Source organism: Oncorhynchus tshawytscha, linkage group LG17 (genome assembly GCF_018296145.1).
Source record: "Oncorhynchus tshawytscha isolate Ot180627B linkage group LG17, Otsh_v2.0, whole genome shotgun sequence".
In the NCBI taxonomy this organism is placed as follows: Eukaryota; Metazoa; Chordata; class Actinopteri; order Salmoniformes; family Salmonidae; genus Oncorhynchus; species Oncorhynchus tshawytscha.
Genome location: NC_056445.1, coordinates 11,481,153 through 11,506,635, shown reverse-complemented (window position 1 = coordinate 11,506,635; position 25,483 = coordinate 11,481,153). Strand labels below are relative to the sequence as shown.

Below are 25,483 nucleotides of genomic sequence, written 5' to 3'. Positions count from 1 at the left end.
ACGGTTACATTTCAATTGGTTCAACAACAACAAAATATAAAGCATTTTATACAAGTCATATGGTCTACAATTATGTACACTTTGCCCTGTCGTCATAGCGACAGACAGCTCATGATTTGGCTATTGATTGGAGAGGCACTTTTACTCTGCAGTTTTCTCTCTGGTTTCTTTTGTCTGCCTTGATACCTTATTCTCCATGGCTCTGGTCAATAGTAGTGACCTATATAGGGTGTTTCAGCACACTAACAGTAGGGATCCAGATGTAACACCGTGAAGATTGTATACTACTGTAAATATAGAGTATACTCCGAGTTAGCGGTGTCATAGGCATAGAATGCTGTTTTTGTGGTTATTGTGCTAGCGGAACCTACAGGAATATTATGTGACATGCAGTAACGCTGTGTCTCGTCGTCATGTGTGAATCAATGTTTTTTCTTTTGGTGGGCTATGTGTTGGAGAGATTAGAACCGCTATAAAACGTAACACTTACAGCAACATACAGTAATATGGAGTAAAAGGCAATATGATCCATTGACTAGAGTCGGAGTCTATTCCATGCTACTTTTGGCTGTGTTTACACAGGCAACCCAATTCAGATATTTTGTGGAATTTATTGGCAAAATATCTGATCTTGATTGGTCAAAATACCAATTAGTGGTGAAAAAATAATAATCTGAATTGGGCCGCCTATGAAAAGGCAGCCCCTGCGACTCCTCCTTTGTGGTGCTTCTTGCACTCAGTCTTCCCCAACCTGCACGATTCTCAGACGTTACCAGCCCGGCTGAAGGTATAAGCCTCAGTCCCTTTCAATTTGGCATTTACAGTAAAAGAGACGGCGAGTGTCTCTGTTTAGAGACGTCTTCTGCATTCTTCCGCTCTCTGCCCCTCTCTCTCTCTCTCTCTGTGCAACTGTCTGCACCCCCGCATGGTTATAAGCTGCCAGTGACGTTCCTGTCGATGGCCCAGTCTGGGAACTCAGTCAGGTTGAAGAGGGGCACACCCCAGGTCGTTATGGCCAGCATCACCACTAGAACACCAATCAGATTCACCCCAAAGCCTGCCTTCACCTGAGACAGACAACAACAACACTGGGTCAGAAAGATGTACATGTTCTCTCACTTATCATTGAAGAGCTACAGTATGTGCCTGAGCCTCTGTGTTCTATTTAAGGCCCTGTGTTTTTGTGCAATTATGTGACTTAGCAAGTCCTCTTATTTAGGTATACTATTTTGATGTTGATTACGGCACTGTTGGATGGAGCTTGCAAATGAAGCATTTCAATGTACTTGAGCATGTGACGACAAAACTTGCATTTATCCAGATATGAGAATTACACCAAAAATGAAAGAAATTGTCTGAGGATGGTGCTGGACCATCTGATGGAAAAAGGAAAACGCAGACAGTTTGATGAAAAAGCTGTAAATGAAAAGGTTCAGATCCAGGCATGTCACATGATTGCGCAGAACACAGGGTTCTAGTTATAGTGACTGATTGCTGGTCATTATAATAAGGTATTATGACTATTAAATAAATCTGTTTTATAATCTTGTATAATAGGAGTGTTACATAAAAACGTGCAGAATTGCGTGTTATTGCAACAACGGCCTTTGATTCTGCTTGGCACTGTGCAGTCCCGTCCCAGTGGGGTTGGTGCTTATGTGTTTGTGTTTGTGTCTCACCATGTCGCTGATCTGCACGTGTCCGTAACTGAACACTATGGCGTTGGGGGGGTTCCCGACGGGCAGCATGACCCCAAATGACACACACATGGTGGCGGGGATGAGTGTGTGGAGAGGGTTGATCTTCAGGGTCTCGGACTGAGAGGGAGCGAGAGGAGAGAGGTCACATAACTGAGTGTCAGGCAAAGGAACAGGGTGTCTCGGAGTGTTTTCAATAACATTGACAGTGGCACAGAGAGAGGAGGCGAGCAGATGGTTGTGTTGATGTTGAGAGAAGAGAGTAGAAGTGTGTAGGCTATTTGAGGACACTCGGAATCGAGCTGAGAAATTGATGGATGGGGTTTAGGTTTTTCTTCATGGGCTCTCAGCGATAGAGGGGATAGTAAGGGAAGAGAGAATAGACCATGACTGTGGTTCTCTCTAGAGCAGAGTGTGCTTCTTACCAGAGATGATCGAGAGGAAAGGTAGAGAAGACTGACAGAGAATGACTGTTATTCTTACCAGAGCAGAGAGGATAGGTAGGAACACGGTGAGAGTAGCAGGGTTGCTGGCGAACTCTGTAACCGCAGAGACGAGCAGGCAGGCCAGCAGCGTGACCATCCACGGGGGGAGACCACTCATCGGCTCCAGCTGTCTGCCAATCCACACACTCAGCCCTGACACCTGAACACACACACAATGACCAGACACACACACACACCACATGATCAGACACACACCATGCCGAATGTCTGTAATATAGATTGTGACGCAACTTCATAGCTCACACAGTAACGTGTATACACTGTAACCCGCAATGGGGCGGCAGGTAGCCTAGTGGTAGCCTAGTGGTTAGAGCGTTGGGTCAGTAACCGAAAGGTTGCTAGATCGAATCCCCGAGCTGACAAGGTAAAAATCTGTTGTTCTGCCCCTGAACAAGGCAGTTAACCCACTGTTCCTAGGCCCCACTCTAAATAAGAATGTGTTCTTAACTGACTTGCCTAGTTAAATAAAGGTTAAATAAAAATTAAATAAAACGTTTCATGTGTACAACATCTAAAGACCTGCGTCACTATACTGAGAACTTTGTCATTTCTAAAAGGATGTATTTGGGTGTTTTTGGAGCCTTTGTTTATGTTTTTTCAAGGCCCCCATTCCACACAACAATAATTAGGAAGTGATTTGCTGTTTAGGGGAAGTTTCTCAAAAACGTGAAATAACCAAAAAAAGTGTCTGGAACCTTCTATAACATTCCATTTACATAGAGATTTGGTTGTAAAACCTTTTCAAATCAGGACCCAAATGAGACATTGACCGTCCTCCCGTGACCCAAATTGTCCTCTATTGACCCAAATTAGGATGAAATAGTGTGTGATTATAGATGTACTCTCATAACTTGCGACCCACCTCTCACATGCCCAGGGCCCACTTTGGGTTCCGAACTCTAGTTGAAGAAGCCCTGGTATAGTGTATATAGCCTAGTATCCATATTAAATCTCCTGTATGTTACCTTGCAGCATGAACTAGGCCGTTTGAGATGGTTGTCATCCTAAGCTATCCGCCCTGTGGTGAGTAGCTACATGTTGTTTGTACAGTATACTGTATAACCTGGTACCTTGCAGCCAGCAGCCAAGGCGTAGCCCCCTCCCACAAGGATGACGATCTCCCAGGGCATGAGATTCTGGAAGTCCTTCCAGGTGATCATGGGGGCCAGGGGGTCTGGATCTCTTTCTGTGGAGCCTCCCCCTGCTGTGGTTCTGGGGGACCGAGAGAAGGGCCGGCGGGCCGGGATGAGGAAGAGCAGGAAGCCCAGCAGCACAGAGACAGTGGCGTCGGTCCTGTAGCCTTTCCTGCGGAAACAGAACACTACATTTAACAAGGCTGTTTTAAAAAAATCGAACCTTCCTTATTGGAGGTTAGTCTCAATGAGAGAGACTGCATTTGGAATGGTACCCTATTCCGTTAATAGTGCGCCATTTTCCCCCCTTTGATAGTACACTACAAAAGGGTGGCTACGCACTTCTCGAACAGCGACGTCCACCCGGGTACGAAGCCTGGTTCTCTGGTGAACCACAGCAGAGTCATCAGGATGAAGAACACTCCTGTCACCACCTCTGGATAGCTACAGCACAGGAGAGGCAACGCACAGGTCAGTGTTATTGTTTTCCTTCAGCTTTTAGTCAATTAGTCGTCAAATATGGCTGTACAGCTAGTCTCTTGTCCCAGCTATAACTGGAAAAAGAGTCTAAAGGTCACCTGATCGGCCCGAGCTTTATGTACTCGTCGTGGATCTTCCTCTCTGACAGCATCTCTCTCCTCGTCTTACGCTTTTTACTCAACGAGCATGTCTCCCTGAAACTGGACACACAACAACACGGTAAGGTTAATATCACAGAGATACCTGCACAACGTGTGTGTGTGCGCCTGCGTGTTCCTGTGTGCGTGTCTTCCTCCATTTCACATGCATGCGAGGTGCTTACTTGCAGCCGAGGAAGAGGAAGTGCAGCCAGACCCAGGTCAGCAGCAGCATGATGATCGCGATGGGGAAACTGAAGATGAACCAGGTCCCAAAGTTGATCACCTTCGCATCCGGGTAGCGACTGCAAGGGGGGAGAGAGAGAGAGAGAGAGAATAGTTAGTGATGGGAGGAGATAGAGAGCACGGTTAACGTTAAACCAAATGCACCTCACAATCGGTAAGGGTATTGTCCTCATAGTATAACACCAGCAATCTAGCCAAGAGGTTCAGAATCTGACCTTTTTGGTGTCATGTCTATGGTGATGGACTGCTAGTTGCAGGGTAATCTCTCATGGACAGACCAAATGGATGCGACAACAAAAGAGAAACAGTTGCTCCGGTGTTTTCTGGCACTGGTTATTTAGATGTTTCAGGGTTGGGTGAAGGTTGTGCTTAAAATGTGGGCTTGGATTTGAAGCACATATTTGAAGCAGAATATGTATAGAATATATCCTTTTAGAGGGGTGGAGACTTCACTAGTCTCGTTAGTATCTTATCTCATACATCTCCCCCAGAACCCAATGGAGCATCTGATGGAATTACAGGAGATTGTAGTTCTGGGTTTGAAGACCCACTAGGGATACCCTCAGTATCACAAGTCATTACAGACTCAAGGAGGGGCCACTACTACAACCTTTGAACCAGCAGAAACTAACCATCAACCCTTTTCTTTTGATCATGATCAAAACAGGACATCTGCAGGTCATTGAACGAATTGCAAAAATCGCTGAAGTTGGAGACTTTTATCTCCCTCACCAACTTTAAACATCTGCTATCTGAGCAGCTAACCGATTGCTGCAGCTGTACATAGTCCATCGGTAAATAGCCCACCCAATTTACCTACCTCATCCCCATACTGTTTTTATTTATTTACTTTTCTGCTCTTTTGCACACCAGTATCTCTACCTGCACATGACCATTTGATAATTTATCACTCCAGTGTTAATCTGCTAAATTGTAATTATTCGCCTACCTCCTCATGCCTTTTGCACACAATGTATATAGACTCTTTTTTTCTTTTTTTCTACTGTGTTATTGACTTGTTAATTGTTTACTCCATGTGTAACTCTGTGTTGTTGTCTGTTCACACTGCTATGCTTTATCTTGGCCAGGTCACAGTTGTAAATGAGAACTTCTTCTCAACTAGCCTACCTGGTTAAATAAAGGTGAAATAAAATAAAATTAAAAATTAAAAATTGACCACACAATGAATACGTTCAGGTCTATTTTCTGCCTCTGGCCTATGTGGAAGGATATCTAGTAGTTGTCAATACTGGGCAGATATATGGTAATATCTCTGTTTGCTGAAAGACAAGCTGACTCACTGCTTCTTCTTCGTATACTTGCTCTGCTGTTCGATATCTGCCCCCCCCCCACACACACACACACTGTCTGCGGTCAAGGGTTATTGAGGGGTTTCATTCCTTTTTCCATGTGGAAGTACCGGCCAAGGTCCTGTTTACACACACACAGTCAGATGGACTTGTACATATATCAATTTTATGTCTCTGTGTGCAGATATAAAAATGCTATTCATGAGTACATCGGACTCTGGGGAGGTCGATAAAGGGCTTAATTGCCAAAATCCTGAAGTATCCCAAAATCCTGAAGTAATGACTATTGATGTTGAGGGAATCTTTTGGAGTCTGGTCTCATTGCATATTAGGTGCAAGGCAGAATATATTGAGTATCATTAGTTATTTGTATTACCACATTTGACTATCAATATAATATAATACTAATAATACTAAATAATTTTGCAGACGATTGACTGCTTTGACAAAATCTGTATACCGGTGTTGAAGAGGATGGGTCTGGTCTGGTGTTGTTGTGAACATTGCTCTGTTGGAAGTCTCTGTTCCCGCTATAGCAGGATACAAATGCCTACAGGGTTAGGTTTCACCAGTGTGGACCTGTTATAGCTACTCAAGACAATAAATAATCTTTTGGGGGATCACCAGTAAACCCCCTGACTCACAGAGCTGTCCTTTACCAATCTGGGCCCCAGTTTTACCGGGCTAGACGTGAAGGAGTTGCTAAACAGGGTCTCACATATTTTACTTGCACTGGGAAGGGAGGAAAGGAGGGGGATAGACTGGGAGAGAAGGAAGTCTGATATTTACAGTCCGAGTTACTTTTACATGAAAAGAGTCCGTTTTCCCACGGCTTAGCCTAGCGGGTTTATTAAAGTGCCCAGGAAATCGGCTTTGTTGGATTGTTGAGAGGGTTTACACCAATCCTTCAATCCATCAATCCCAGGCCTCTTTGTCCCTTTGTTTCCTATGGACCCTGACACCCTCTGTCACTGAGTTAAACATGACATGTATAATTCTATGTTCCCTCTAAACTGCGCTGGTGCCGCGCACTTCCTCCAGGCCTGCAGCACAGAGGAAATGCCATGCGGAGTAGGGACACTTGAAATTCGCTGAATTTGCATGATTAGTTTGAGCTATATAGATCAACGTTTTTTTTCTATGACCGAATCAACATTATAATTAGGCCCGTTTCAATGCAACAAACCAAAACAAATCTAACTTTGCAAGATTGAGTGTGTGATTTTGTTGTAGGCAGAGCCAGAGCGAAACGGAGTAGAATTCTATTGGTGGGTGTAGCCCACCAGCGGTAGTTAGTGAGTTATTATGCCAGTTATAGATAAGTGTAAGTCAGCAATGGGGAGTTACTGCTTCCTACAACAGCACAAAACGTGTAAGCTACATTTCAAGCGGTTTTTAAGAAGCCATTGCCGTGAAAAGCTTTTGTCTTAATTAAAGGGTCAGTGTTTCATTTTGAGACAGGCTTGAATATGCAAATAAGCCAATAGGCAGATGGGTAGCCGACATTGTCTAATTATCTGCTAATAATAATACATTTTATTTTGTAAAGTGGTTTCTTGCATCATACCACACAATACAATGCAATTTACAGTCAGCCACCGCCATCGATAAAAGACAGTACTGTGCAGCCGTCTTCATTGACCTTGCCAAGACTTTCGACTCTGTCAATCACCATATTCTTATCGGCAGACTCAGTAGCCTCGGTTTTTCGGATAACTGCCTTGCCTGGTTCACCAATTACTTTGCAGACAGAGTTCAGTGTGTCAAATCGGAGGGCATGCTGTCCGGTCCTCTGGCAGTCTCTATGGGGGTGCCACAGGGTTCAATCCTCGGGCCAACTCTTTTCTCTGTATATATCAATGATGTTGCTCTTGCTGCGGGCAATTCCCTGATCCACCTCTACGCAGACGACACCATTCTATATACTTCCGGCCCGTCCTTGGACACTGTGCTATCTAACCTCCAAACGAGCTTCAATGCCATACAACACTCCTTCCGTGGCCTCCAACTGCTCTTAAACGCTAGTAAAACCAAATGCATGCTTTTCAACCGTTCGCTGCCTGCACCCGCACGCCTGACCAGCATCACCACCCTGGATGGTTCCGACCTTGAATATGTGGACATCTATAAGTACCTAGGTGTCTGGCTAGACTGTAAACTCTCCTTCCAGACTCATATCAAACATCTCCAATCGAAAATCAAATCAAGAGTCGGCTTTCTATTCCACAACAAAGCCTCCTTCACTCACGCCGCCAAACTTACCCTAGTAAAACTGACTATCCTACCGATCCTCGACTTTGGCGATGTCATCTACAAAATTGCTTCCAACACACTACTCAGCAAACTGGATGCAGTTTATCACAGTGCCATCCGTTTTGTCACTAAAGCACCTTATACCACCCACCACTGCGACTTGTATGCTCTAGTCGGCTGGCCCTCGCTACATATTCGCCGCCAGACCCACTGGCTCCAGGTCATCTACAAGTCAATGCTAGGTAAAGCTCCGCCTTATCTCAGTTCACTGGTCACGATGGCAACACCCATCCGTAGCACGCGCTCCAGCAGGTGTATCTCACTGATCATCCCTAAAGCCAACACCTCATTTGGCCGCCTTTCGTTCCAGTTCTCTGCTGCCTGTGACTGGAACGAATTGCAAAAATCGCTGAAGTTGGAGACTTTTATCTCCCTCACCAACTTCAAACATCTGCTATCTGAGCAGCTAACCGATCGCTGCAGCTGTACATAGTCTATCGGTAAATAGCCCACCCATTTTTACCTACCTCATCCCCATACTGTTTTTATTTATTTACTTTTCTGCTCTTTTGCACACCAATATCTCTACCTGTACATGACCATCTGATCATTTATCACTCCAGTGTTAATCTGCAAAATTGTAATCATTCGCCTACCTCCTCATGCCTTTTGCACACAATGTATATAGACTCTCTTTTTTTCTACTGTGTTAGTGACTTGTTAATTGTTTACTCCATGTGTAACTCTGTGTTGTCTGTTCACACTGCTATGCTTTATCTTGGCCAGGTCGCAGTTGCAAATGAGAACTTGTTCTCAACTAGCCTACCTGGTTAAATAAAGGTGAAATAAATAAAAAAATATTTGGCCCATGGTGTTACAGACCAAGTAAAAAAATCATGAATTAATGTCAAGCCCTTCATAATGTAAAAAAAAAGTTTTAAAAAGTTACATGCAATGTATGCCAGCATTAAACACCACATATAGGTTACTGTAGGCTATATCATAGAAATCAAAAGTTATTTCCACGTGAAAATGTTATGGGATTTGCTCCATTGGTTTTGTTGGTAAGGCCTACATTATGCTCAAATAGCCACAATAGCCTATTGGCTACTGTCTAAAACGCTAAGGGTACAGCCTCAGTGTTCACTGTAAACGTTAAAGTTACACAAAGTTACAAAAAGTTCTCACAATGTTCACGTTTCCATTCACAAGACCTTAACTTGTGAGTATAATTCATCTATTCAACTATCTTTATATATCCATGTAAGTTTCACTGAGACTGAAATAACAGATTGTTATTTGGAAGATATTGACAGTGCATGGGGTCAGGTATTGTATCTAGTAGTGAGCAATGTGTGGTACTGCAACATAGCTTCAGCGTGTAAATCAGCTAGAAAGATGTGTCGGCAACGAGTAATTGTCTCTGGCCCCCTCCCAGTTAGGGGGAGTGATGAGCTCTACAGCAGTCTCACAACTCAATCGCTGGTTGTGAACTGTTTTCTGGCTCTCTCATAAGATAGAATTTGTAGATAATTGGCCCTCTTTCTGGGACTCACCCACAAACAGGACTAACCCTGGCCTGTTGAGGAGTGACGGACTCCACCCTAGCTGGAGGGGTGCTCTCATCTTATCTACGAACATAGACAGGGCTCTAACTCCCCTAGCTCCATAATGAAATAGGGTGCAGGCCAGGCAGCAGGCTGTTAGCCAGCCTGCCAGCTTAGTGGTGTCTGCCACTAGCACAGTCAGTGTAGTCAGCTCAGCTATCCACATTGAGACCGTGTCTGTGCCTCGACCTAGGTTGGGCAAAACTAAACATGGCGATGTTCGCCTTAGCAATCTCACTAGAATTAAGACCTCCTCCATTCCTGACATTATTGAAAGAGATCGTGATACCTCACATCTCAAAATAGGGGTACTTAATGTTAGATCCCTCACTTCCAAGGCAGTTATAGTCAATGAACTAATCACTGATCATAATCTTGATGTGATTGGCCTGACTGAAACATGGCTTAAGCCTGATGAATTTACTGTGTTAAATGAGGCCTCACCTCCTGGTTACACTAGTGACTATATCCCCCGTGCATCCCGCAAAGGCGGAGGTGTTGCTAACATTTCCGATAGAAAATTTCAATTTACAAAAAACCCCAGACGTTTTCGTCTTTTGAGCTTCAAGTCATGAAATCTATGCAGCCTACTCAATCACTTTTCATAGCTACTATTTACAGGCCTCCTGGGCCATATACAGCGTTCCTCACTGAGTTCCCTGAATTCCTATCGGACCTTGTAGTCATAGCAGATAATATTCAAATTTTAGTTGACTTTAATATTCACATGGAAAAGTCCACAGACCCACTCCAAAAGGCATTTGGAGCCATCATCGACTCAGTGGGTTTTGTCCAACGTCTCCGGACCTACTCACTGCCACAGTCATACTCTGGACATAGTTTTGTCCCATGGAATAAATGTTGTGGGTCTTAATGTTTTTCCTCATAATCCTGGACTATCTTACCACCATTTTATTATGTTTGCAAACGCAACAAATAATCTACTCAGACCCCAACCAAGGAGCATCAAATGTCATGCTATACATTCTCAGACAACCCAAAGATTCCTTGATGCCCTTCCAGACTCCCTCTGTCTACCCAAGGACGTCAGAGGACAAAAGTCAGTTAACCACCAAACTGAGGAACTCAATTTAACCTTACGCAATACCCTAGATGCAGTTGCACCCCTAAAAACTAAAAACATTTCTCATAAGAAACTAGCTCCCTGGTATACAGAAAATACCCGAGCTCTGAAGCAAGCTTCCAGAAAATTGGAACGGAAATGGCGCCACACCGAACTGGATGTCTTCCGACTAGCTTGGAAAGACAGTACCGTGCAGAACCGAAGAGCCCTCACTGCTGCTCGATCATCCTATTTTTCCAACTTAATTGAGGAAAATAAGAACAATCCTAAATTTATTTTTGATACTGTCGCAAAGCTAACTAAAAAGCAGCATTCCCCAAGAGAGGATGGCTTTCACTTCAGCAGTGATAAATTCATGAATATCTTTGAAGACAAGATCATGATCATTAGAAAGCAAATTACGGACTCCTCTTTAAATCTGCGTATTCCTCCAAAGCTCAGTTGTCCTGAGTCTGCACAACTCTGCCAGGACCTAGGATCAAGGGAGAAACTCAAGTGTTTTAGTACTATATCTCTTGACACAATGATGAAAATAATCATGGCCCCTAAACCTTCAAGCTGCATACTGGACCCTATTCCAACTAAACGACTGAAAGAGCTTGGCCCTCCTATGTTGAACATAATAAACGGCTCTTCATCCACTGGATGTGTACCAAACTCACTAAAAGTGGCAGTAATAAAGCCTCTCGAAAAAGCCAAACCTTGACCCAGAAAATATAAAAAACCATCGGCCTATATCGAATCTCCCATTCCTCTCAAAATTGTTAGAAAAAGCTGTTGCACTGCAACTCACTGCCTTCCTGAAGACAAACAATGTATACAAAATGTTTTAGACCCCATCATAGCACTGAGACTGCACTTGTGAAGGTGGTAAATTACTTTTTAATGGTATCAGACCGAGGCTCTGCATCTGTCCTCGTGCTCCTAGACCTTAGTGCTGCTTTTGATACCATCGATCACCACATTCTTTTGGAGAGATTGGGAACCCAAATTGGTCTACACGGACAAGTTCTGGCCTGGTTTAGATCTTATCTGTCGGAAAGGTATCAGTTTGTCTCTGTGAATGGTTTGTCCTCTGACAAATCAACTGTACATTTCGGTGTTCCTCAAGGTTCTGTTTTAGGACCACTATTGTTTTTGTACAGTCGTCTCAAATAAAACTGTGAAGGACCTCGGCGTTACTCTGGACCCTGATCTCTCTTTTGACGAACATATCAACTGTTTTTTTCCAGGACAGCTTTTTTCCATTTACGTAACATTGCTTTCTTTCTCTCTCTCTCTCCCTCTCTCTCTCGGAGGACCTGAGCCCTAGGACCATGCAACAGGACTACCTGGCATGATGACTCCTTGGTGTCCCCTGTCCACCTGGCCGTGCTGCTGCTACAGTTTCAACTGTTCTGCCTGCGGCTATGGAACCCTGACCTGTTCACAGTCCTTACTATTATTTGACCATGCTGGTCATCTATGAACATTTGCACATCTTGGCCAAGTTCTGTTATAATCTCCACCTGGCACAGCCAGAAGAGGACTGGCCACCCCTCATAGCCTGGTTCCTCTCTAGGTTTCTTCCTAGGTTTTGGCCTTTCTAGGGAGTTTTTCCTAGCCACCGTGCTTCTACACCTGCACTGCTTGATGTTTGAGGTTTTAGGCTGGGTTTCTAAAACAGCACTTTGATATATCAGCTGATGTAAGAAGGGCAAAATAAATCCATTTGATTAGATATTAATAGACTATGTGTGACCAGTGTGAGCTATCTAGCTAGCTAGCTAGTTAGCGGTGCACACTGGTAGAGTTTCAATTGGTGACGTCATATGCTCGGAGATTTTGAACGTTTTTTCCCCCCTTGCTCAGCAAGGGCCGTGGCTTTTGTGGCGCGATAGGTGATGATGCTTCGTGGGTGCCTGTTTTCGATATGTTCAGAGGGTCTCTGGTTCGAGCCCAGGTTGGAAATACTGTTACACATGGGATATTTGTCTGATAGTGTATTGATAGGCCATGGGGTATTTACCAGGTATTGTACCTATTGAACTGCATTCAATGCAGTGTATGGTAATGTAGCTTACTTGTTGAACTGTTCAGCGAAGATAAGGTTGGTGGAGGTGCCGGTGATGGTGATGAGGCCTCCAATGGTGGCTGCGTACGTGATGCTGAGAGAGAGACATTTACAGATCATATGATCTCTCTTGGTGGGATAGCGAGAGTTCTTGCTCTCCTTCTCCTTCTTAGGCTCTGGGATGCTGATCGCTGTCTGGAACGGAGAGAGAAGCAAGTATAGTGAGTCACTGTTTGTGGGGGAGGAAAAAACATGTGCAGTGGAGAGAACAAGGATTTGATACACTGCTGATTTTGCCGGTTTTCCTACTTACAAAGCATGTAGAGGTCTGTAATTTTTATCATAGGTACACTTCAACTGTGAGATACGGAATCTAAAACAAAAATCCAGAAAATCACATTGTATGATTTTAAGTAATTCATTTGCATTTTATTGCATGCCATAAGTATTTGATCATCTACCAACCAGTAAGAATTCCGGCTCTCACAGACCTGTTAGTTTTTCTTTAAGAAGCCCTCCTGTTCTACACTCATTACCTGTATTAACTGCACCTGTTTGAACTCGTTACCTGTATAAAAGACACCTGTCCACACGCTCAATCAAACAGACTCCAACCTCTCCACAATGGCCAAGACCAGAGAGCTGTGTAAGGACATCAGGGATAACATTGTAGACCTGCACAAGGCTGGGATGGGCTACAGGACAATAGGCAAGCAGCTTGGTGAGAAGGCAACAACTGTTGACGCAATTATTAGAAAATGGAAGAAGTTCAAGATGATGGTCAATCACCCTCGGTCTGGGGCTCCATGCAAGATCTCACCTTGTGGGGCACCAATGATCATGAGGAAGGTGAGGGATCAGCCCAGAACTACATGGCAGGACCTGGTCAATGACCTGAAGAGAGCTGGGACCACAGCCTCAAAGAAAACCATTAGTAACACACTACGCCGTCATGGATTAAAATCCTGCAGTGCACGCAAGGTCCCCCTGCTCAAGCCACCGCATGTCCAGGCCCGTCTGAAGTTTGCCAATGACCATCTGGATGATCCAGAGGAAGAATGGGAGAAGGTCATGTGGTCTGATGAGACAAAAATAGAGCTTTTTGGTCTAAACTCCACTCGCCGTGTTTGGAGGAAGAAGAAGGATGAGTACAACCCCAAGAACACCAACCCAACCGTGAAGCATGGAGGTGGAAACATTATTCTTTGGGGATGCTTTTCTGCAAAGGGGACAGGACGACTGCACCGTATTGAGGGGAGGATGGATGGGGCCATGTGTCGCGAGATCTTGGCCAACAACCTCCTTCCCTCAGTAAGAGCATTGAAGATGGGCCGTGGCTGGGTCTTCCAGCATGACAAAGACCCGAAACACACAGCCAGGGCAACTAAGGAGTGCCTCCATAAGAAGCATCTCAAGGTCCTGGAGTGGCCTAGCCAGTCTCCAGACCTGAACCCAATAAAAAAATCTTTGGAGGGAGCTGAAAGTCCGTATTGCCCAGCAACAGCCCCGAAACCTGAATGATCTGGCGAAGGTCTGTATGGAGGAGTGGGCCAAAATCCCTGCTACAGTGTGTGCAAACCTGGTTAAGAACTACAGGAAACGTATGATCTCTGTAATTGCAAACAAAGGTTTCTGTACCAAATATTAAGTTCTGCTTTTCTGATGTATCAAATACTTATGTCATGCAATAAAATGCAAATTAATTACTTAAAAATCATACAATGTGATTTTCTGGATTTTAGTTTTAGATTCCGTCTCTCACAGTTGAAGTTTACCCATGATCAAAATTATAGACCTCTACATGCTTTGTAAGTAGGAAAACCTGCAAAATCGGCAGTGTATCAAATACTTGTTCTCCCTACTGTACAAGTATATACATTTGTATTTTGTACACAATAAAGAAAATAAATAATGGAGCAAAATCAAAATATTGCTCCCAGCGTTGGTCAAAGCTCAGAACGCTTATATTCTTGATCTGACCGAGTTTTCATTGAGCCTGCTTCTTTGCGAATGAGTGGAATCATGAACAGTGGTTTGTTAGTTATGGTCGCATGCGTCCTCTGGATTTGCTGCCTGGATTTGCATTTTTTTTAGCAGCACATTGACCACTCTCTCAAACGGCTAACTCTGCCCTCTCGCGGCATAGACTGAGGGCCTGAGAAGTGAAACGCACTGTCCCAGCTCAAAGTTGGCTTACTGGAGAAGTTGGCAAAACTGTAGACGCTGCTGATGGTGTGTTTGGCGAGATGCCGGTCAAAAGGCAATTTTAAAATGGCCGTGTCTACAGGCATCCCCAAAGAAACAAAAAACGACTTTCTGAGAATGAGTGCACAACTGGTAGTCACGTATAGATATGTATAGCTACAGTGCTCAAATAAATAAAGGGAACACTTAAACAACACAATGTAACTCCAAGTCAATCACACTTGTGTGAAATCAAATTGTTCACTTAGGAAGCAATACTGATTGACAATAAATGTCACATGCTGTTGTGCAAATGGAATAGACAACAGGTGGAAATTATAGGCAATTAGCAAGACACCCCCAATAAAGGAGTGGTTCTGCAGGTGGTGACCAAAGACTACTTCTCAGTTCCTATGCTTCCTGGCTGATGTTTTGGTCACTTTTGAATGCTGGCGGTGCTTTCACTCTAGTGGTAGCATGAGATGGAGTGTACAACCCACACAAGTGGCTCAGGTAGTGCAGCTCATCCACGATGACACATCAATGCGAGCTGTGGCAAGAAGGTTTGCTGTGTCTGTCAGCGTAGTGTCCAGAGCATGGAGGTGCTACCAGGAGACAGGCCAGTACATCAGGAGACGTGGAGGAGGCCGTAGGAGGGCAACAACCCAGCAGCAGGACCGCTATCTCCGCCTTTGTGCAAGGAGGAGCAGGAGGAGCACTGCCAGAGCCCTGCAAAATGACCTCCAGCAGGCCACAAATGTGCATGTCTGCTGAAACGGTCAGAAACAGACTCCATGAGGGTGGTATGAGGTCCACAGGTGGGGGTTGTGCTTACAGCCCAACACCGTGCAGGACGTTTGGCATTTGCCAGAGAACACCAAGATTGGCAAATTCGCCACTGGCGCCCTGTGCTCTTCCCAGATGAAAGCAGGTTCACACTGAACACGTGACAGACGTAACAGAGTCTGGAGATGCTGTGGAGAACGTTCTGCTGCTTGCAACATCCTCCAGCATGACCTGTTTGGCGGTGGGTCAGCCATTTCTTTGGGGGGCCGCACAGCCCTCCATGTGCTCGCCAGAGGTAGCCTGACTGCCATTAGGTACCGAGATGAGATCCTCAGACCCCTTGTGAGACCATATGCTGGTGCGGTTGGCCCTGGGTTCCTCCTAATGCAAGACAATGCTAGACCTCATGTGGCTGGAGTGTGTCAGCAGTTCCTGCAAGAGGAAGGCACTGATGCTATGGACTGGCCCGCCCGTTACCCAGACCTGAATCCAATTGAGCACATCTGGGACATCATGTCTCGCTCCATCCACCAACGCCACGTTGCACCACAGACTGTCCAGGAGTTGGCCCAGGCGTTGTAGGGAGGTCATACAGGCACGTGGAGGCCACACACACTACCGAGCCTCATTTTGACTTGTTTTAAGGACATTACATCAAAGTTGGATCAGCCTGTAGTGTGGTTTTACACTTTAATTTTGAGTGTGACTCCAAATCCAGACCTCCATGGGTTGATACATTTGATTTCCATTGATCATTTTTGTGTGCAACTATTCAACTATGTAAAGAAAAAAGTATTTAATAAGAATATTTCATTCATCCAGATCTAGGATGTGTTATTTTAGTGTTCCCTTTATTTTTTTGAGCAGTGTATGTAGATCAGTGGAGGCTGCTGAGGGGAGGATGGCTCATAATGATGGCTGGAACAGAGCAAATGGAATTGAATCAAACACATGGAAACCATGTGATAGTGGAGTTGTTTTATTTGATAACATTACACTAATTCCGCTCCAGCCATTACCAGGAGCCCGTCCTCCCCAATTAAGGTGCCACCAGCCTGTGATGTAGATATGTCAGTCAGGTGGCTAGCTGCCAGCAGAGATTTCTATTGCATTGAAGAGCTTTGGCTAGTATTAATGAACCATTGCTTATTGGGATCCTTGGTACATCCATACCCTAAACCTAACCCCCAATCATAACCTTAACCAAAACCCCTACCTAACCCTAACCTTAACCATTTTAAATGTCAACTCAATGGGGTAGGGACGTCCCAAGGATACTAAGTTCTCATAAAAACGTTGCTTTACAGAGAGTAGGCTACTAAAACAGCCAGTGATGTGGCTGTTGATAATTTCTTTCCTTTCAGGGGTATAACATTACAGATGTGTGTGTAGATTGATTGAGGTGAATTAACCTACAGCAGCCAAGGTGATAATGTCTGGGGTCATTTTTGCTCGTTTTTGCAGTTTTCCAAATAGCAATAGATTAGCTTCAACTTTTTTTATATATTGGGAGGGGGGTATTAATTTTAATATATTTAATTTGACCTTTATTTAACTCGGCAAGTCAGTTAAGAACAAATTCTTATGGCCTAGGAACAGTGGGTTAACTGCCTTGTTCAGGGGCAGAACGACAGATTTTTACCTTGTCAGCTCGGGGGTTCGTTCTAGCAACCATTCAGTTACTGGCCCAACGCTCTAACCACTAAGACCTGCCTTTCCGAGCTTCACCAAAACTCAAACCCTGGTTATGCCTCTGAGTGTAGTGAGTGTGTCTACTGACTGATGGCAGTTGTCCGTTGGTCTGCTTTAGGGACAATTGGCCCAGACTGGTCTTACTGGCCTTCCTACCAGTCCCGTTAGTCTCCACAGTAGGCAACTGAGAGAACAAAACACACAATGGAGAATTAACGTTGAAGTAAGAGAATGGAACAACAGATATTTTTACACAGATTTTCAAAGGTTGATGTTCTCACCTCAGTCAGAGTGCAGAGCTCCTGCTTCACACAGCTGTGGATAAAACACAACACGTTCAAAAGCATAACACTGGACTTGTTTTCATGATGTGGACTGCAAGACTGTATTGTATGTGATTCTTCAGTGACTCTCTCAAAAGCTCCCCAGGTCTTACCTGTCTCTGCGATACAGACGCTCCAGTTGGTTCTTTTCTAGATTCTCTTCCTTGTCTGCAAAGGAGCAACATAAAACCGTTTAACGATTGTAGTGATGTACAATTTATCATGTCACTGAGATGTTTACTGCAGGCAGTGAAAGGGCAGCCATACCGCCGAGGCAGTCGTCCTCGGTGGCCTCGACGGTTTCGGAGTCTTCCTGGGTGTCGGCCACGCCGGTGCTGATGAGCTGCTGCAGGACGGCCTCAGCGATGGGCATCACCATGGCAGTAGTGGAGGTGTTACTGAGCCACATGGACAGGAAGACCGTACAGCACATGAAACCCAGCACCAACCTGAGAATACACACAGGAGAGAGGAGAAGTTGAGGGTGTGTGTGTAGTTGATTTATATATGCTTTCGTGTGTGCACGCACGTGTGTGTCATGGTAGCTGCGTACTTACATGCCAGGCTTGGCTCCGGCAATCATGACCATGCGTAAAGCGATGCGTTTGTGGAGGTTCCATTTCTCTATGGAGGCCGCCAGACAGATCACCCCCATCAGCAGCAGAGTGGTGTCCTTACAGTACTCTGCAGCTACCTGTACCAAAGGCAACCACACAGTATTTATAGCACTCTATACGTACATATACACTCAACCCTTACATGTGGCTCGCACGAACACACACCTGGATTCATTTTTTTTTTAAACATTTTTTTATTTGACCTCTTCCATGTTCATGTTTGTCAAAAAAAATCCTGTATTTGCAGTCGTTGTTAATCTGAGCTGTTTATGACATGGTCACTAGTCAGTATATTGTTGTATACCACCACAGGTCATGACCTCTAACTATAGAGAACTGACCTTTTGTGATTATTGGAACTAGACTAGATATTCCTAACCATCATGACTTCTCTCCAGTCTCTGTCTAGTTCTCATTTTTAATCAGAACCGGTTGAGTTCTGGGAAGAACATACTGTACTCCAGGATGGGCTCAGATGGATCAGTTGGATCAACACGTCTGAGCTTTGCTCCTTTCCAAACATTTGCAATTGGAGGCATACGAACCAAAAATGTGACCCAAAAATCATAGCACGGCACGAGAGTGAGCAGGGGGAAGGTTTTCCACGTAACAACTTCTTGTTTGTGCCAGGTTAAAACTGAGGTAAAGCAATCCCATTGGCGAGGCAAGGTGAGGTGTGAGAGAGCTACACTAAGTACAGTACACAAGTCTAGTCATCAGAGCAAAGAGTTGCAGAAAAACTTGGATATTTACCAAACACGATTACAAGAGCTTATAATAACACTAACAGCCTGCTTTGGCAGGTTTTGTCCATGCGATCAGATCACATGAGCAACTCAGTGGTTATTTTTTATGTAACACTGACATAGTGAGGAGAGGGAACCATTTAAAAAATATATATATTTTACCTTTATTTAACTAGGCAAGTCAGTTTAGAACAAATTCTTATTTTCAATGACGGCCTAGGAACAGTGGGTTAACTGCCTGTTCAGGGGCAGAACGACAGATTTGAACTTGCAACCTTCCGGTTACGAGTCCAACGCTCTAACCACTAGGCTAGTGGTGATCATTGGGACCACTTGGGGTTGGTTTAATGACAGACCATTTCCTGTCCAGCAGGGGTTAATGGGTTACTCTGATCAGTACATGAGGCCATCATCTCAGTGATAAGTGTTTCACTGGAGACGAACAGAGAGGTTCTGACGACCATGCTTCCTGTATTATATTAGACGTTAGCATACAGACACCTCGTGATAACTGATGATCTGATGATGTCAGGTTATCAGAACGAGTGAGTCACTCACATGTTTACATGGGTCTGTGACATCATGACCGTCTCTTCACATAACAAGAGAGGAGGATGGTGAATTAAGAGTATAGGTGAAAGGTCAGACTATGGATAATGAAGGATAATGAATGAAGGATAACTTTTAAGACTTCATGAAGCCTTTAGAGACACCTTAGAAGGTGCTGTACAAGTACATCGTCTGTGGTTGTTAGTTCACACGTGAGGCTACATTTAGCGAGTGTAAACCAGGTGTCAACAACAATGCTGAGTTTTTTTGTTTGTTTCCTCAGAGTGGGATTGGGTCAACCTACTTCCCTTTCAGTCATCACAGAGGCATTACAAAGCAATGGGACGGGTTTTCTCAGGTTCTTCCTAGAAAGCATCCATCCATACGCTTCACATCCATCTGGTCCACACATGTAGCTGTGTGTGTTTGTCCTAGATTTTCATTTAATACATTTTAATTTCTAATCCCATCCCTGTAGGAGGCCTTTTGCCTTTGGTAGGCCGTCATTGTAAATAAGAATTTGTTATTAACTGAATTGCCTAGTTAAATACATACAAGTTCATTCGGCCGTAGTGGGAGTCAGGTGCTCAGATTACCGTATTTACAGTTGAACAAGAATTATTAGAAAATATATATTTTTGGTTTGAATGTACATTTGTGTTTCTACACTGAACAAAAATAAAACAAATGCAAGATGTAAAGTATTGGTACCATGTTTCATGAGCTGAAATAAAAGATCCCAGAAATGTTCCATATGCACAAAATGCTTATTTCTCTAAAATGTTGTGCACAAATTTGTTTACATCCCCGTTAGTGAACATTTCTCCTTTGCCAAGATAATCAATCTACCTGACAGGTGTTGCATATTAAGAAGCTGATTAAACAGCATGATCATTACACAGGTGCACTTTGTGCTGGAGACAATAAAAGGCCACTATAAACTGCAGTTTTGTCACACAGAACAATGCCACAGATGTCTCAAGTTTTGAGGGAGCGTGCAATTGTCGTGCTCACTGCAGGAATGTCCACCAGAGCTGTTGCCAGATAATTTAATGTTCATTTATCTACCATAAACTGAGAGAATTTGTCAGTACGTACAAGCGGCCTCACAAACACAGACCATGTGTATGATGTTGTATGGGCGAGCGGATTGCTGATGTCAATGTTGTCAACAAAGTGCACCATCGTGGCGGTGAGGATATGGTATGGGCAGGCATATGCTAGGGCAATGAACACAACTGCATTTTATCGATGGTAATTTGAATGCAGAGGGATATTCTGATGAGATACTGAGGCCCATTGTCATGCCATTCATCCACCGCCATCAACTCGTGTTTCAGCATGATAATGCACAGCCCCATGTTGCAAGGATCTGTGCATAATTCCTGGAAGCTGAAAATGTCCCAGTTCTTCCATGGCCTGCAAACTCACCAGACATGTCACCCATTGAGCATGTTTGGGATGCTCTGGATTGACGTGTATGACAGTGATCTAGTTCCCGCCAATATCCAGCAACTTCACACAGCCATTGAAGAGGAGTGGGACAACATTCCACAGGCCACAATCAACAGCCTGATCAACTATGCAAAGGAGATGTGTCGCGCTGCGTGAGGCAAATGGTGGACACACCAGATACTGACTGGTTTTCTGATCCACGCCCCTACTTTTTTTAAAGGTATCTGTGACCAAGTCATGTGAAATCCATCGATTAGGGCCTAATGAATGTATTTTGAATGACTGACTTCTTTATATGAACTGTAACTCAGTAAAATATTTTAAATGGTTGCATGTTCTGTTTATGTTTTTTTTCAGTGTATGTGTGTGTGCGCGCTCCTGGTCCTCAGTGCCCTTAGCAGAGAGCGAGAAAAAGAGAGATTAGAGTGAGTGATAGTTTACTGACCTCGCTGGACTTGAGCACTCCGAATAGCGGGTATAGGAAGGCTGGTACGAGGGCAGCAGCTCCCAGGGGTACAGCCTCTGACACCCAGTACACCGCTGTCACTATCAACACGTACGCACAGCAGGCCTCCTACATGGGACAGAGACACCGGGGACAGAGACACAGGGGGTGAGACACAGGGAAGAGACAAGGGATTGGGCTTTTATGCAACAATGCAGTTTAACAAGGGCCATACCTCATACATTTATGCCTGTATTGTATCCTAACGTTTCTTATCATAAAAGCACGGTCAATTATTTAATATATGTCAATGTTAAACTTGATGTGAAATGCTGGTCAAACAAACTCATTGGTAGGTCCCACATATTGTCAGGGTTCATTTGTCTGAGTTTATCGGAGTGTAATAATACTGTTGCCTGAAAGAAAGTGATTTTGATTTGATTGGATTGATTAGGATCCCCATGACCCGACGCCAATGGCGACAGCTAGTCTTACTGGGGTCCGACACATAATGCAAAATACATCACAGACAAAAGACTTTACAATGTACACACATTTAAAAACATTCAAATAGTAGCGTGTGTGTGTGTGCATCTATCAGTTCCTAAGTTACCGTGAGACCGAACCTCCGTGTTCCTTATTCACCTTTCAGCACCATTTATTTGCCATGGAAACAATGGAGAATGTGCTCAGTTTGTGAAAGAGCCCATCCAAATTCCAATCTAACAGTCTAATCAAAATGGGATTTGTTATGTCCTTCATTCAAACCGTACCTGTTTAACATTTTTTGCTTTCTGGAAACTTGAGGCGGCTTTTCATCAAAAAATAGATGAATATCTTTGACCACATTGAATGATCCTCACACTGAATGATCCTTGGTTACCATAGAGGGGGTAGTGTACAGTACTCCTACGGGACCACTGGCGGTGGTCACATTGTACAGTACTCCTACGGGACCACTGGCGGTGGTCACATTGTACAGTACTCCTACGGGACCACTGGCGGTGGTCACATTGTACAGTAAACCGGCGGTAACTTATCATGCGTAAGTGAGGAAGCCTTAGAAATCTCCCCTTTCCATAATATGTGGCATACAGGTGATGTGTCAGGCACTTGTCTGACTAGTGTAACCGTGTAACTCTCGGTCGAGTAGAGGATGTCTAGCCAGCGAGGTGAAGGGGTCTGGCAATATATCAGCTATACATACACACACGCCATCGGATTGTCCAGCAATGCGCACGCACACACATACACAATACACACACTGGTAGTGTAACCGCTCATTGAAAACAATGTTGGATATTGCTGTGTATCACACAGAGACTATTTGGCCACTCTATGGTGCCTTTGAGGCAGCAGCCACCAACCCTGGTGACTAGCACCTGCCTGGGCATGTTCTCCACATGTGCCCTACTAGACATGCCCAGTCCTGACCACACCGCCCCAGGTGGGAACACAACACCCCCTTTCTGTGATCTACCGGGCATGTCCAGTAATAATGTACTTTGGCCACAGGGAAAGCGTCCCCAGGTTTTGCCCCAGGAAACTGAGGTGATCCTGACTATCTCCCAGTAGTTAGTGTTTGTCAGATACGGGATGTGAAGTCTGATCTCGGTCATTCAGGAGACTTGGGACAGAGACAATCAGTGATACCAAGAGATCATTGATCAGAGGTTGTCACACAGTAGAGAACTGCCATGCAATGAATGGACTTTCAATGAATCAATAAACTCACTCAAAATCTCATCCTTTTTCCAGTTTCATCAGAGAACTGGGTTATTGAGGCGATCATGGGGTATCTCGTATTTACCGACAGGTTTCGTTTGGTTAGATAGTAGGGAAATATGTTTCTAAATGGTCAATTGCTCAATTTGTTTCTCCAATCTGGCATGTGTATGGATGGGCTGTGTGATATGAGCAAGCACCTCAAGAGGTCAAAGGTGACTCAGCAGACAGTTTCTGTCCACATCTGGAGGTTGCATTGTCACTTCACCTTTCAGACCAAGACTCAACATGACCCTTAAGTGAGTGACGAGATCAACGAAAGGAGATGGCTTTTCAGGCATTCATGTTATCTCTTCATCAAGGCCAAATGCTTTTATAAAGATGATTAATCTGGATAACTGTTCATCAGTGTTGACGGCGAGATTTTTTTCCAGATGATTACAGAAAGAATGGATTCACTCATTAGTTAAAATCAACCCTTATCTTCCTCTGGAGAAACAACGATGATTAAAAAGAAACACTGTTTTGCATTCCTTCATATGATGATCTCTACTGATAATCTCTGAACAAAGTTCGGTCAGTTAATCTGCTCATTAGACAGACATTATTTTCTCCTGACTCAAACCCCAAGGAGCTGAGTTCATCCTGCTGTCAGAGATAAGGAGGATCCCTTGCCTGAGACCAGGGGCCAGTCTCAGACTAGGAGTGCTGATCCAGGATCAGTTTAGCGATTCAGATCATAATGAATAAGGACCCTGAAGACTAGGCTTTAGTTCAGTGGGCTAACACAGTCCCAGTGTAAAAAACCTGGGTTTGAACCCAGAGAGGCACATTAGTACAATTCTCTCAGGCTGACACAGGAAACAGAGCATGAGGGGTTCTGTAGCTGCAGCTGGCCACATGCTCCATTGTTCTGTCCCTCTCTGATCTTGACAAATTCTGTAATTGGTGAGAGGGCATTCGCATTCTGGAACCGCAGGTGGTTCTAGGCAAACAGAACGACCAGACCCGTCCCCACATAGCTGAGCTGAGTTATATAACCTAATAGCTTGGCACAGATTCCCCTTCTCCCTGCCGCCTGTGGTGCCAACCGCTGTACAACAATGCACCCTACTGTGAAGTGTAAACACGCGGAATGGTGCACTTTACGCACAGACGCCGATTGCATAAATAATGCGTAAAACAAGTCTCCATCAGCAAAACATTAATAGAATATGAGGTAAATCGAAATATTTGCACTGTGGGTATGTATTATGGCTAATTATAATCATAAAGACACTTACAGCTGTTCTCACCCCCAATTTTATTCTGCTTCATGTACTGTACGCTAACTCGGAAGAACAATGCGGATAGCCTACCCATGCGCAATATTAGTCATGCTATGATATGATGAAGTCGGGTACTCACGCTGGTGGGGTGGATGAGGGGCAACGGCAGCAGCGATAGCGGGATCAGCACCACCAGGATCAGCTTGCGTGCTCTCCATAGCTTCTTGATAAGGTCCATCCTTGCCGCGGCCTCCAGCCTCATCGGGGACTGCTCGCCTGGGTTCGGTCTCAGCGCAGAGAAGCTGGCTTGTTTGTCCCTTTTAACGTTTTTTTTGGCGTGACATGAAGTCTTAATGAAAGTTAAAGAAAAATCCCTTTAAATGTCTCCTTCTGGAGTGAAAACTGGAGTTTCTATTTGCAGTTGGTTGGTCCTCGCAGGTTCTGCTTGTTTGGTTCTGGTGGCGATGTACTGCAGTCTGCAGGGCACAGTCCTCTGTCTGAAATAACTGCTCTTTGTACAACCTCACCTCAGTACTTGACCTGCAGGCAACCCCCACCACTGAGTTCAGCTAGGAGATCCAAAAGTGCAACAAATAGGTCCCTGACTTCTTTTTCAATACTGTCAACCTATTCTTATCTGAATACCAGATAAGGTATCTTATGCAGAGCCCCCTTGCAAAAGAGACCTTGATCTCAGTGGGACTCCCTGCTCAAATAAAGGCTAAATAAAATGTTGTAAAATGCTGATGTTTGAGATAGACCAGGCGGCTACCGTGAGTGCAAAACAAATGTCTATATAAAGAGGTTCTCAGCACCAAGACTTTTTATAACTTGTCACATTTATGACCCTCCAATATGCTAATTTCCTCAACCTCATCCTTCACCCCGCCTCACTGGTCTCTAAGCCAATCAGCTTTTAGTAATGACTTGTCATGAGTTTGCAGCATGGTGTGCAGAAGAGGGGTAGGTCTGATGATGTTTTAGTGCGTCCAATGTGTAATAATATTACAGTCATGTACCATTGGTAACCCTAACATTTGCTACACGGACAATTTACACTGACGCCCTTTATTACTCATGTATCTTGGTTGTTTTGCACGGACTCTCTTGCCCTGGCTCTATGCACACTCACTAGACTCTACCCACACACTCACACATACTACATTGACACTCCAACGCACGCACAC

The 25,483-nt window shown here is 44.4% G+C and overlaps 1 protein-coding gene across 1 annotated transcript; it reads right to left on the bottom strand.

The window, feature by feature from the left end:
• Window positions 1-32: 32 nt before the first annotated feature.
• LOC112216862 (solute carrier family 13 member 4) lies at window positions 33-25,092 on the bottom strand. The gene is made up of 15 exons (XM_024377002.2): window positions 24,436-25,092; window positions 21,304-21,432; window positions 18,049-18,185; window positions 17,759-17,940; window positions 17,605-17,659; window positions 17,450-17,483; window positions 17,257-17,352; window positions 12,517-12,701; window positions 4,139-4,258; window positions 3,915-4,016; window positions 3,679-3,780; window positions 3,274-3,508; window positions 2,181-2,342; window positions 1,680-1,817; window positions 33-1,067 (listed from the first exon to the last, which is right to left on the bottom strand). Exons 1-15 carry the CDS (start codon window positions 24,556-24,558, stop codon window positions 930-932), a joined length of 1,938 nt encoding a protein of 645 aa, XP_024232770.1. The 5' UTR covers window positions 24,559-25,092; the 3' UTR covers window positions 33-929.
• Window positions 25,093-25,483: the final 391 nt, after the last annotated feature.

Bases quoted from the DNA above. Each gene is read 5' to 3' on its own strand.
- LOC112216862 (XM_024377002.2), bottom strand. From the start codon at position 24,558: ATGAGGCTGGAGGCCGCGGCAAGGATGGACCTTATCAAGAAGCTATGG. The intron at 18,186-21,303 runs GTCAGTAAACTA...CCTTTGGTACAG, and splicing joins GAGTGCTCAAGTCCAGCGAG to GTAGCTGCAGAGTACTGTAA. The intron at 1,818-2,180 runs GTAAGAATAACA...GCTCCCTCTCAG, and splicing joins TACCTATCCTCTCTGCTCTG to TCCGAGACCCTGAAGATCAA.